This window comes from Hyaena hyaena, unplaced genomic scaffold (assembly GCF_003009895.1).
Source record: "Hyaena hyaena isolate Hyena2069 unplaced genomic scaffold, ASM300989v1 scaffold_288, whole genome shotgun sequence".
Lineage (NCBI taxonomy): Eukaryota > Metazoa > Chordata > Mammalia > Carnivora > Hyaenidae > Hyaena > Hyaena hyaena.
In genome coordinates this window covers 219,949-231,233 of record NW_024080922.1, presented here as the reverse complement: position 1 = coordinate 231,233, position 11,285 = coordinate 219,949, and the positions used below count along the sequence as shown (strand labels likewise).

Genomic DNA, 11,285 nt, shown 5'->3' with positions numbered 1-11,285 from the left:
TGTGTTTGGGGTGGGATGGATGGGAGAAGTTTTAAACTACCAGTTGAGTTTCTTTAATAGATACAGGGCTATCCAGAATTTTTATTTCTTCTTGAATGAGCTTTGATAGTTTGTGTCATTAAAGGAATTTGTTGATTTCCTCTAGGCTACAGAATTTATTGGCATACAATTGTTAGTAATATTCACATATTATTCTTTTAATATCTATAGAATCTGTAATGATGTCACTTCTTTCATTCTTGATATAGATAATTTGTGTTTTTTTTTCTTTTTTTTAACAATCAATGTGGTTTTAAGTGTATCAATTTTACTGATGTCTTTTGGTTTTTCCTCTACTGGGTTTCTGTTTTACATGTTTTCTTGATTTCAACTTTGATCTTTATTATTTCCTTCTTTTGTTTACTTTGGATTTATTCTGCCTTTCTTTTTTCTAGTTTTCTAAGGGGGAAGCTTGAGGTCATTAATGTAAGATCATTTTTTTCTTTAAAAAAATTTTTTTAATGTTTTATTTATTGAGATGGAGCATGAGCAGGGGACGGACAGAGAGAGAAGGAGACACAGAATCCTTAGCAGGTTCCAGGCTCTGAGCTGTCAGCACAGAGCTTGATGCAGGGCTTGAACCCACAAACCATGAAATCGTTACTTGAGCCAAAGTTGGACACTTAATCAACAGAGCCACCCAGGTGCCCTGATCATTCTTTTCTAATATAAGCACTTAATACTACTAATTTTTCCTTAAGGACTGTTTCAGTGGTACCCCCCAACTTCTGATCTTTTATGTTTTCATTTTCACTCAGTTAAAAAAAATACTTTCTAATATCTTTTTCCATTTCACCTTTGATTTTTTAGGTTACCTAGATGTTATTTAATTTCCAAATATCTGGGGATTTTCTAGAGATCTTTTGGTTACTGATTTCTAATTTAATCCAACTGTGGTCTGAAAGCTTACTTTTGTTAGACTTGTAACCTTTTAAATTTATTGAGAGTTGTTTATGGCTCTGAATATGATCTATCTCACTGTTCATGCTGGTTTTCCATAATTCCCAAGTTTCACAGGGGTGACGCAAAAGATCCAATGGTAGCCTGTTCACACAGTGGGTTTCATTAGAAGAGAGGAACACTGAACTTGGGGATTTATGATTTTCATAGCAAGAAGCAGCAAGACTGCTCTTTATTTATGGGTAGACATTATCTCATCTGTCAAGGTTGCTCATTGCAAATACAACCTTGATAGATGGCCTAGATAAACCGGTGCCCAGGTCCTGCAATTTTAGCATACCTGCAAGAATATGTAGGCATCCTCAGGACTCACGGTGGATCACCGCTCCAACGAGGTCACTGAAGCTCTTTTCATTCTTCTGGATTATTTTTTCTCTCTCTGTATTTCGGATAGTTTCTATTTCCATGCTTTCAAATTCACTAATCTTTTCTTCTGCAATGTCTAATCTGTACTTAATCCCACAGAGTATTCTTCATCTCACATGGTGTAGTCTTCATGTCTAAAAGTTTCACTTAGGTTTTTAAAACATATCTTCCATGTTTCTATTTAATTTAACAAAAAATTCTAATGTTTATTTATTTTTGAAGGAGAGAGAGAGACAGAGCACGAGCTGGGAAGGGGCAGAGACGAAGGGAGACACAGAATCCAAAGCAGGCTCCAGGCTCCAAGCTGTCAGCACAGATCCTGACGTGGTACTCAAACTCACAAGCTTAACCAACTGAGCCACCCAGGTGCCCCTACTTAACTTTTTGAATATACAGAACATAGTAGTAATAACTGTTTTCATGTCCTTGGCTGGTTCCTAACTTGTGTGTCAGCCCTGGGTCAGTTTTGATTCATTGTTATTCTCATTACCATGGCTTATGTTTTTCTCCCTCTTTCACCTCTGGGAATCTTTGATTGTTTGCCAGGTAATGTGGTTTTTACATTGTTGGGTGCTGGATATTTTTGTATTCCTATAAATGTTCCTGAGCTTTTGTTCTGTTGTGTAGTTCAGTGACTTGGAAATAGTTCAGTCACTTGGTGACAGTTTTATCCTTTTGGGTCTTGCTTTTATGTTTTATGACTGATGATTTGCTAGGCTGTTAGAGCCATGCTCATTCTACAAGTAGCAGAGGAATAATTAATTCCACAGTACTGAGGCAAGTCCTTCCTAAGTACTCTACTCTGCTCCATAGCTCTGCGAATTATGAGTTTTCGCTGCCCTGAGGTTGGAGCAGACACCCGCCTGGCCCTGCGTGAGTGCTGTGCGCCGTTCCCCTTACTCCTCTGAGATGGCTGTCTCCCTGCACTTGGCTTGTTTCCTTATAATTCTGCTCTGCTCACTACTCTGCCAAATAGCGAGACACTGAAGGTCTCCAGAGCTCTGTGTGGTGCTCTCCACTCTGATACACTGTCCTGTGAATACCAGCCACATTTCTGCTTAGACTCTCAGCTTCATGTCCTCAACTCTGAGAACCCTAGACCCTACCTCAATGTCCTGGCCTGCAGGCTCTCTCAAGGCTGTAAACTGAGGCCATTTGAGGACTCTCTTCATTCACTTCCCATCTCTCAGAATTCCTGTACTTCATTGTCTGCTGTCCAGTGTCCTGAAAACCACTGTTTCAAATATTTTGTCTTTTGAGGGAGGGGTTATTTCAGAAGAGATGATCCGGGCCCTCATTTACTCCATCTGCGCCAGCAGTAGAAGTCTCCTTATTCATATCTTGACTTCTGCCATTTTTTCTTTATTTTTTTCTGTCCTCCTTCCGCTCCCCCGCCAGGGACTCCGATTACACAGATTCTATGCTGCTTCAAGTTCTCCCACACTTCATTGATTCTCTGCTTATTTTCTCCTCTTTGGGTTTCATATTGGATTATTTCTATTGCTGTGTTTTCAGGCTCACTCATCTTTTCTTACACAGTGGTGTACCCTGTAGTTAAATCCATTTGGTGTATTTTTAAACTCAGATGTTATATGTTTCAGCTCTAGATATTCAATTTGGGACTTTTTTCCCCAGCACCTTCCGTGTCTCTACTTAACACAATTTTTCCTGTAGCTCCTTGAATATATGGAATACAGGGACAATTACTTTTTTCCTTAAAAAAAAAAAAAAGGGTATTTATTTATTTTTGAGGGGGGAGGGGCAAAGAGAGAGGGAGATAGAAAATCCCAAGCAGGCCCTGCACTGTCAGTGCAGAGCTCAACACAGAGCTCGAACCCACGTACTGCGAGATCATGACCTGAGTCAGAAACCAAGAGTCCAACGTTCAACTGACTGAGCCACTCATGCGCCCCCAGTGATAACTTACTTTACTGTTCTTTTCTACTAACTCTATCTTGTCAATTTTGGGTCAGTTTTGAGTGATCTCCTTATTACGAACCTTTCCTGCTGCTTCGCACATCTGGTAATATTTGATAGGTGCCAGAAATTGCAAGTTTTACTTTGGTTTAAGTGTTGAATGTTTTTGCGTATTTGTGAGCTTTCTTCTGGGACAGAGTTAAGTGACTTGGAAACAAACACTTTCGTCCTTTTAGATCTCGCTTTTGAGCTTTTTCAGGCCGGTCCTGTATATCATTTAGTTTAGGGGTAATTTCCCCCCACTTCTGAATACTTCATGTGATGCTCTGTGAGTTATGAGGTTTTCCACTCCGGCTAAGTAAACAGGAACTATTCCGGCCCTTTATGAATTCCAAGGACCTTGCTTCCAGTTCTTTTGGCAGCTCCTTTCCTTGGCCTCAGGTATTTTTCTCTCATGCATTCACGGATCAGACTAGAGGGGTAGTCTCTGGAAATCTCCAGGGTTCTGTCTCTTTGCAGCTCTCTCCTCTTCTGTAATTGGGTCTTGCAAAATCTAGACACCTTGGTCTCTCTGAACTCCCAACGTAGGGAAACCGTTGAACTACGCCTGGGTCCTCTTTTTACTGTACTGCATCTTAGAATCTATCTCTAGGCAATAAACTGGGGCAATCATAGTTGTCATATTTTTTATTTCCTTCCCTCACCATCCTTCTTTACCTGATGACCAATGTCTTGAAAATCTTTGTTTTATAGATCTTTTTCCCCTAGATTTTGGTGTTTCAGGAAGGATGGTAAGTCTGGCTTCTTTTATTCCATCTCATCTGGAATCTGAGGTCCCCCAGTTAATTCTTGAAGACTGAGATGACAGTTTTTATAACTGTTGATACAGTTTCTAATGTATGTTAATGTTTAGTGATAAACTCGTTCAGAGAATATGACTATAATGCAATATAAAGTTTTTATAAACTTAAAATCTTAAATTTAAATCCAGGCAAATTAGTTCAGTCACTGTTTCCAAGAGTGCTTATCCCTTCAACAAATATTTGAGCTACTACTAAGGAGTAGACATCCTTCTAGTTGCTGGGAATTCCAGCTGTGAACAAGACAAAATTTCTGCCCTCATGGAGTTCATGTTCAAGCGAGTACGTTTCTCAAAATGTTAATGCAGCGTGTATGCTAACTTGTCAAAGTCTTTTTGCAAAAAGCTGAAAATAATAAAAGTGATGTAAAAATTCTAAAGAACGATGATAAATCTAGGCATAGTTTCAGCTTGAACCATGTTAAGAAATTAAAATGTTTCGAACCACCAACAGCTATGGAGCATCTGTGGGCAACTTTTATTCAATATGGACATGAACTTCAGAAGGCAAGTTCCTTATCAGCTCATGTCTAGTACCCCAGCGCCTAACACAGTGTCTGGATTACAGTAAGTGCTTAATAAATATTGGATGAAGAAAATTTTAACCTACTCGTCCTAAAGGACCTCGCCTCGATTCCTCCGGGGCATAACTGACAGGGAACAGCTAACCAGAACCACAGGAATGAAGAGGCTTATGTGCAACATATCAAGGCGAGTTTTCAGTGTAGCACGAAACTGGCTACTTGTCATCCATTGTCAGTTCTTTTAAATTTATGACTGGCAGGTGAGACCCGACACTTCCCGCCTTTGGTTTGGTTCCTGACATTTTAACATGGTTGATCCAAGTCCCTTGCCTTGATTTCCCCAGGTGATGACGGGGAGAAAAAAAAGAGGGGATTCTGTAGCTTTTAAACTTTCCTTTTCAGGGTTGTGTGTGTGTTATCTATGGAAATATGTGGAAAACGTGAATATGCAAATGATATATGGAAAACTTGGATGCATTGGAGGTGGTCACGGATCCAGGCCAGGGGTGCTCCGGCCCTGGCCAGCATGCACCCATCCCTCTCCGCCCCCTCCCCCCACCCCTCGCAACCGACTTAGGCGCCCGCAAGCCAAGCCCACCGCTAGCCAGAAGGGTAAGCGGGAGGCGTGGGCTGGTGCCACGCAGGCTCAGCCCGCGGCCAAGGAGGTTTGTGGCAGCCGCGCGACTGGGCACCCCCAGCGGTCCCGCGCCCCAGCCCGCTAGCACGTGCTCGGCGCAGCCCGGGCAGGGGCAGGGGCGGGGGCGGGCGGAGGGCGGGGCGGGGGCGCGGCCCGGCGGCCACGTGACGGGCGGCGCGGGTATTAAGCGGCGCGGCAGCTGCTCTCAGCTCGAGCTGGTGCTTCGCCCGCGACCCAGCGTCTAGGCGTGCCGCCCCGAGAGGAGCCGCGCGAAGGTCACCCCGCTCCCGCCAGTCCGCCGCCCGCGCCTCTGCCGAGCTCCGCGCGCCCCGCCGGCCCCGCCGCGTCTCCGCCAGCCCGTCCGTCCGTCCGTCAGCCCGTCCGAGCCCCGCGCGCCCCGCTGCAGCCCCGGCCCCCCGAGCGCCATGAACCAGATAGAGCCCGGCGTGCAGTACAACTACGTCTACGAAGATGACGAGTACATGATCCAGGAGGAGGAGTGGGACCGCGACCTGCTCCTGGACCCGGCTTGGGAGAAGCAGCAGAGGAAGGTCAGCAAGGGCCCTGTGCCCGCCGTCTGCGGGGTCGACCCGCGCGTCTGTGTGTCCCGGTCCCCGCGGGCTCGCCCACGCGTGCACCTGCGAGTGGGCGCGCGGCGGAGGTGTTGTGTTGTCCACTGCCATCGTAGCCCGCGCGCCCCGTTAGGTAGGAGAACACGTCCAGGGACAGGCACGAAATCGGGTGCCCTGTGTGTGTGCGCGCGCGCGAGTGTGCGTGTCCGTGCGCGCGCGCGTGTAAGTAATATAAGAGTCACAAAACGAAAAATGTTAAGAGGAGCAGTGCGTGTGTTTCTGCTTTAACCAGTGTTAGACCAGAATCTGTAAGAGTCTCCGGTCAGTCTGCTCCTGACCTCTTGAGTCTGTGACCTTGGCCACAAGAGTTATACTTCCTTGCACGATTGTGTTCATTTGCCCCTAGCCCGTCCCTCCTCAAATAAAACTGTCAGATGGACATCAGTGTCATTGGGATAGTCACAGGACTGCCCAAAGAGTATATTGCAAATCATTTCTTAAGTGTTTTGGGCTCCTAAGAGAAGGATGCTGTGTGAACACTAGGCATTCACCAATGAAGTAATAATTATTTCACACTCTATTTGTGGTTCATTGAGGTAAGCACACGGGGACGAAGGAGTCAGCCAGCTCTGAAAGCTCCCTGCCCATCTTGGTTGGCGCTCTCTGGGGGCCCAGTGGAATATTCCACTATTTCAAGGTTTCTTCTTGATCCCCTTGGCTGGAACAAGGAGAGAATGTTCACCGGGAGGCTAAACCCACCTCCTGTTTGACTGGGCACAGAGCCTGGAGGAGTCAGGCATACCATCACAGGCCTGCGAACCCATGACAGTGTCATGACAAAAGCAAAGTGCCCTACACTTCCCCCCCCCCCCTTTCTGGGGGTGGAGCAAAGTGGATTTCCTTTCTAAAGATCTCCTTTTAAGTGAATAACCTCTGTTGACCATATGTGTGCATGGGAAGTGCTCTGAGTAGCTGTCACTGTGGGCCAGTGTGCTATATTACATGGCGAATTAGTGCATGACTATGGGACACGCATACATCTGTACTTCTCTCCCAGTGAGCAGTGTTGGCTGGAAGGATCTCTCCCTATTCGGATAATTATCAAATAGCCCAGCATTATTTATATATCAAGATTTCTCTTTGGTTGTCTACCCTCTCTGGTAAAATACATTCACTGTTGTTACTTTAAAGCTCTGATGCCCTCTCCACCTTTGCTTCCTAAGACTTCCACCATCCCCACCTTCTTGGACACAAGAGAATGGAAGTGATAAATAGAAGTTGAGTCTATAAAGGAAACTAAACTTTCAAACCTTCTACAGTTTTTTAAATGACACTGTGAGGGAAAACAGGGATTATGAACATGTCATCTGGACTAGGTGATGCAATGACAAACAGCAAGAAGTTAAAAAGTGACTTTAATTTTTAGCATGAGTGTTTCTCTTTAAAAAATGTTCCTAAAGTTTTGATTGGTACATTTTCATGTTTAACTCCTAAGTCTTTGTTTTAAACTTTGTTTGTTTGTTTTTGTATAGGAAACAGTAAATAGCTAAAGAATTGGGCGAGTAGTCTGCCCGTCATTCTTAGGAGTAATAGTCTGATCACAATGGTTTCTGCTTTTGTTTTCTGTTTTTTTTTTAACAGTACAATAGCTATATAGAGCTAATGTCAGTTTCCAGAAGCCACATTGACATATATCTCCTGCCATATTTAATTTTTTTAATGCATTCACAATATTTTTTGATATAATGGAATTATTGTAATTTTTTAAAGTTTGGGATACCTGCGTGAATGTACTATGATAATTGTATAGCCTTTGACATATATTATTAAAAAGTGGATATACTTCCTGATCCCAATTCAAAAGAATGCTAAGTTTAAGTGAGAACTTGTTTTTTCCCCCCTTAAGATAGATTGAGTGTCCCAGATGTTGCAGGTGTGAGCAGGGGACCCACTGCGTTAGCACACAGGTCTGAACAGATCCAGAAGAGAACTCTTTTGTGTTTCTCCTTTTGGTATCGAACCTACTCAGGTCAATAAAATAATATTGAACTGTGAGCTCAGTGTAGCCGGGCAGTGGCCTCTATTTATGTCGTATGAGACAAACTGTTGGAACAGGACAGGGATAAAATGCCATTGTTTCTATTGTGGGCTACTTTCTCCACACTTGCCATTTCAGTGATATGCTGGGTATGAGATCTGTCAACAGATGCTGGTAACACTTGATGACGTCTGTGGCGTTATAATGGATGCGGTGCCTAATTATATCCACAGTTCAGAGAGTCTCATGGGCTGTGGTAATCCTTGCTCCCTGGTGTGGAATTCCGTGCTACAGAAGGACTTAATAAAGTAGAGTACTTGTTTTTTGTTTTCTGTTTTTCGATGATTTTTACAAAATTTGGTAAAATACATATAATATAAAATTTACCATCTTAACCATGTTTAAGTGTGCAGTTCATCATAGTTAGGTATGTCCATATTGTTGCATTATGCAGGCAATCTCCTGAACTCTTTTTACTTCCAAGACTACACTCTGGATAGTTTAAAGAATAACTTTGCATTCTCCCCTCTCGCTATCCTCTGGCAACCCCTGGTCTACTTTCTGTCTCTAAGAACTTAACTCTAGGGAACTCGTATAAGTGGAGTCATTCAGTATTTGTCCTTTCGAGTCTGGCTCGTTTCACTTAGCATAATGTTCGCAAGGTTCATCCGTGTTACAGCCTGTGTCAGAATTTCCTTCCTTTTTAAGGTTGAATGATATTCCGATGTGTGTATATTCCACTTTTTGTTTCTTTATCTGTAGGTGGACGCTTGGACTGCTTTTGCCTATTGTGAATAATGCTGGTATAAATACGGGTATACAGATACCTTTTCAAGACCCCACTTTCAGTTTTGTTGGTTTTATACCCAGAAATGAAATTTCTGGATCATGTGGTAATTCCATTTTCAGTTTTTTGGAGGAAGCATGGTACTTTTTCCAAAAGGAGGCAATTCAGAAGACACTGAATTTAGCCTAAGTATGTACAGGCATTTCAAAGGGCTCTCCTCATTCAGGGGGGTTTAGTAACAGGGGTAGGGATATTCATATTCATGTAAGCCAGGCTGTCTTCAGTGGACTTTTGAAACTTCTAGAGCTTCAGTATTTAGAAGCAAGCTTCTCTTGGAACCAAGGAACTTCGTTCAACCTTCAATTCAACGGAAGCCTAATCGGGAGGTGACTTGTCAGAACAGCAATGCCGAATATGTGTGCTATCTCTGTAAGCGTGGGGCACTGTCCTTCACTCTGGGAGCCTCGCATGGGCCTTTTAAGGAAACGACTGTGTGTTTTAAAGTATAAAGGGTCCTTACATCCTTAATTTGTTTATGGCTAGAGGATGGATAAACTTTTTTTTTTTTTTTTTTTTTTTTACCAGTTGTCCAGAGAATGAGAGAGTGGTTCATTTATTCCATATTTGCAGCTCTCACTGATTTTAATCATTCTGGAGGGAAAGTCAAGTTCTTGTGGATATTTATAATTTAGATGGACCGATTCACCATTCACCCCGGAGCAAGGCTTGTTCAGCCTGCCATCCAGGTTAATATGTCGCTGTGTCAGTTCAGGCAGCATGGACGGACATGTGTGAGAGCAGCTGCCCACAGGGTCCAGGTTAAACAGAGCCCAGGGACCTGAGAGTTGCCCCTCCCAGTGTTCCATGGAGAGAAGCTGGTGATTAAGGGCACAAGGTGAAGGCTCTTTCCTGCTGCACGTTGCAGTCTGCCTCTGCATGCGTTTTCCTAGGAGAAAAAACACTATGTGTTCCAGCAAGGTGAACGGCTGATGAAACTCTTGTGAACTTTCTCGAAAAGGCACTGTATGTTCCAACAAGGTGAACAGTTAATGAAACGCTTGTGAAGCTTTCAGATTCATGATACCCAGAGGAATCCCACGCTCCCTGGTACTCTCTGACCGTGATCAAGGCCCTAAACCTTCAAGTTGCTGTTTCTTTATCCAGAAAATAAAGATACATGAGACCTTTCTCACCTCCTCGTGCTTTTCAGGATCCAATGGTTAAACTAATTTATGTTGAAGGGGCTCTAGATGCTATACATGTTCAAATGTTATTATCCTTATGTAGCAACTATTTGTTAGTTTTAGCAACTGGTGTGATGGTGGTTAGCTCTGCACTTGGACTGCTGAGGGCTGATGAAGCATAGGTTTGTTCCTTACTGACTTTGTTACCCTTCTGTGTTTTTATTGCCAGTGAAATATACATAATATGAAATTTGCCATTTTAACCATTAAAAGATTTTAATGCTAATTTATTTTTGAGAGAGAGAGAGATTGAGAGAGAGACAGAGCACAAGTGGGGGAGGGGCAGAGAGAGAGAGAGGGAGACACAGAATCTGAAGCAGGCTTCAGGCTCTGAGCTGTCAGCACAGAGCCTGATGTGGGGCTCGAACTCATTAACTGTGAGGTCATGACCTGAGCTGAAGTTAGACGCTTAACTGACTAAGCCACCCAGGTGCTCCTTAACCATTTTTAGGGGTACAGTTCAGTGACAATATATTCACTTGGCCATGCACCCATCACCCCCATCCATCTCCTGAACTTTTCCATCCACCCAAACTGAAACTCTGTGTCCACTAAACACTAACTTCCCAGCACCCCCTTCCCCTGATGCACATTTTTTTTTTAAGTTTATTCATTTATTTTGAGAGAGAATGAGGGAATGAGGGAGGGGCAGAGAGAGAGGGAAACACAGAATCCGAAGCAGGCTCTAGGCTCTGAGCTGTCAGCACAAAGCCAGACACGGGGCTCAAACTCATGAGCTGTGAGATCATGACCTGAGTCAAAGCCAGACACAATCAGCTGAGCCACCTAGGTGCCCCCGGATGTACTTTTAAAGAGAGGATTTACACACTTGAACATTTAGAAGATAAGATGTTGTTTAACATTAAGTGCCAGTGCTGATTGTGTAAAGAGCAAAAATTACAGGGGGTCAAATCATGAAAGTCTTTGTGGGTTGAGAATAATGAGGAAGTAGCTTTGTAAAGGAGTGGGATTGGGCTGGGCCTTAATTTTGAGTAGTAACTAAATATCAGCTGAGTGGGGAGGAGAGGAAATGGCATTCCTGCCTAGAGAAGTGGAGGGAAGAGCCTATTTTTTTTGGTAGGGGGGAGGGAGAGGAGCAGTGTTGAGTGTGATGTTATCATAATAAGTGTTTATGTCCCCCTTTGTTACTATGAAAGCACCCTCACCCCTTTTGTGTCCTGGACACCTCTCACCACCCTCTGACATAGGCCTATGGGGACAAGCTTAGAGAGTGAGAACCTACAAGGAGGCCAGCCTATGTGGCCAGCCTAGGACACCCAGCTCCATATTCTTGGATGTGTCTGCTGCTTGTGATGTGCTTGGGGGAGCAGGAAGAGACAGG

The 11,285-nt window shown here is 43.8% G+C and overlaps 1 protein-coding gene across 2 annotated transcripts in view; it reads left to right on the top strand.

Moving 5' to 3' along the window:
- Nucleotides 1–5,727: 5,727 nt before the first annotated feature.
- Nucleotides 5,728–11,285, top strand: part of ACTN2 (actinin alpha 2) — a 72,807-nt gene continuing 67,249 nt past the window's right edge. For both annotated transcript variants that reach the window (XM_039247189.1, XM_039247190.1), the window contains exon 1: nt 5,728–5,853. In XM_039247189.1, coding sequence (XP_039103120.1) covers nt 5,728–5,853 — 126 coding nt within the window. The remainder of the gene's footprint in view (nt 5,854–11,285) is intronic.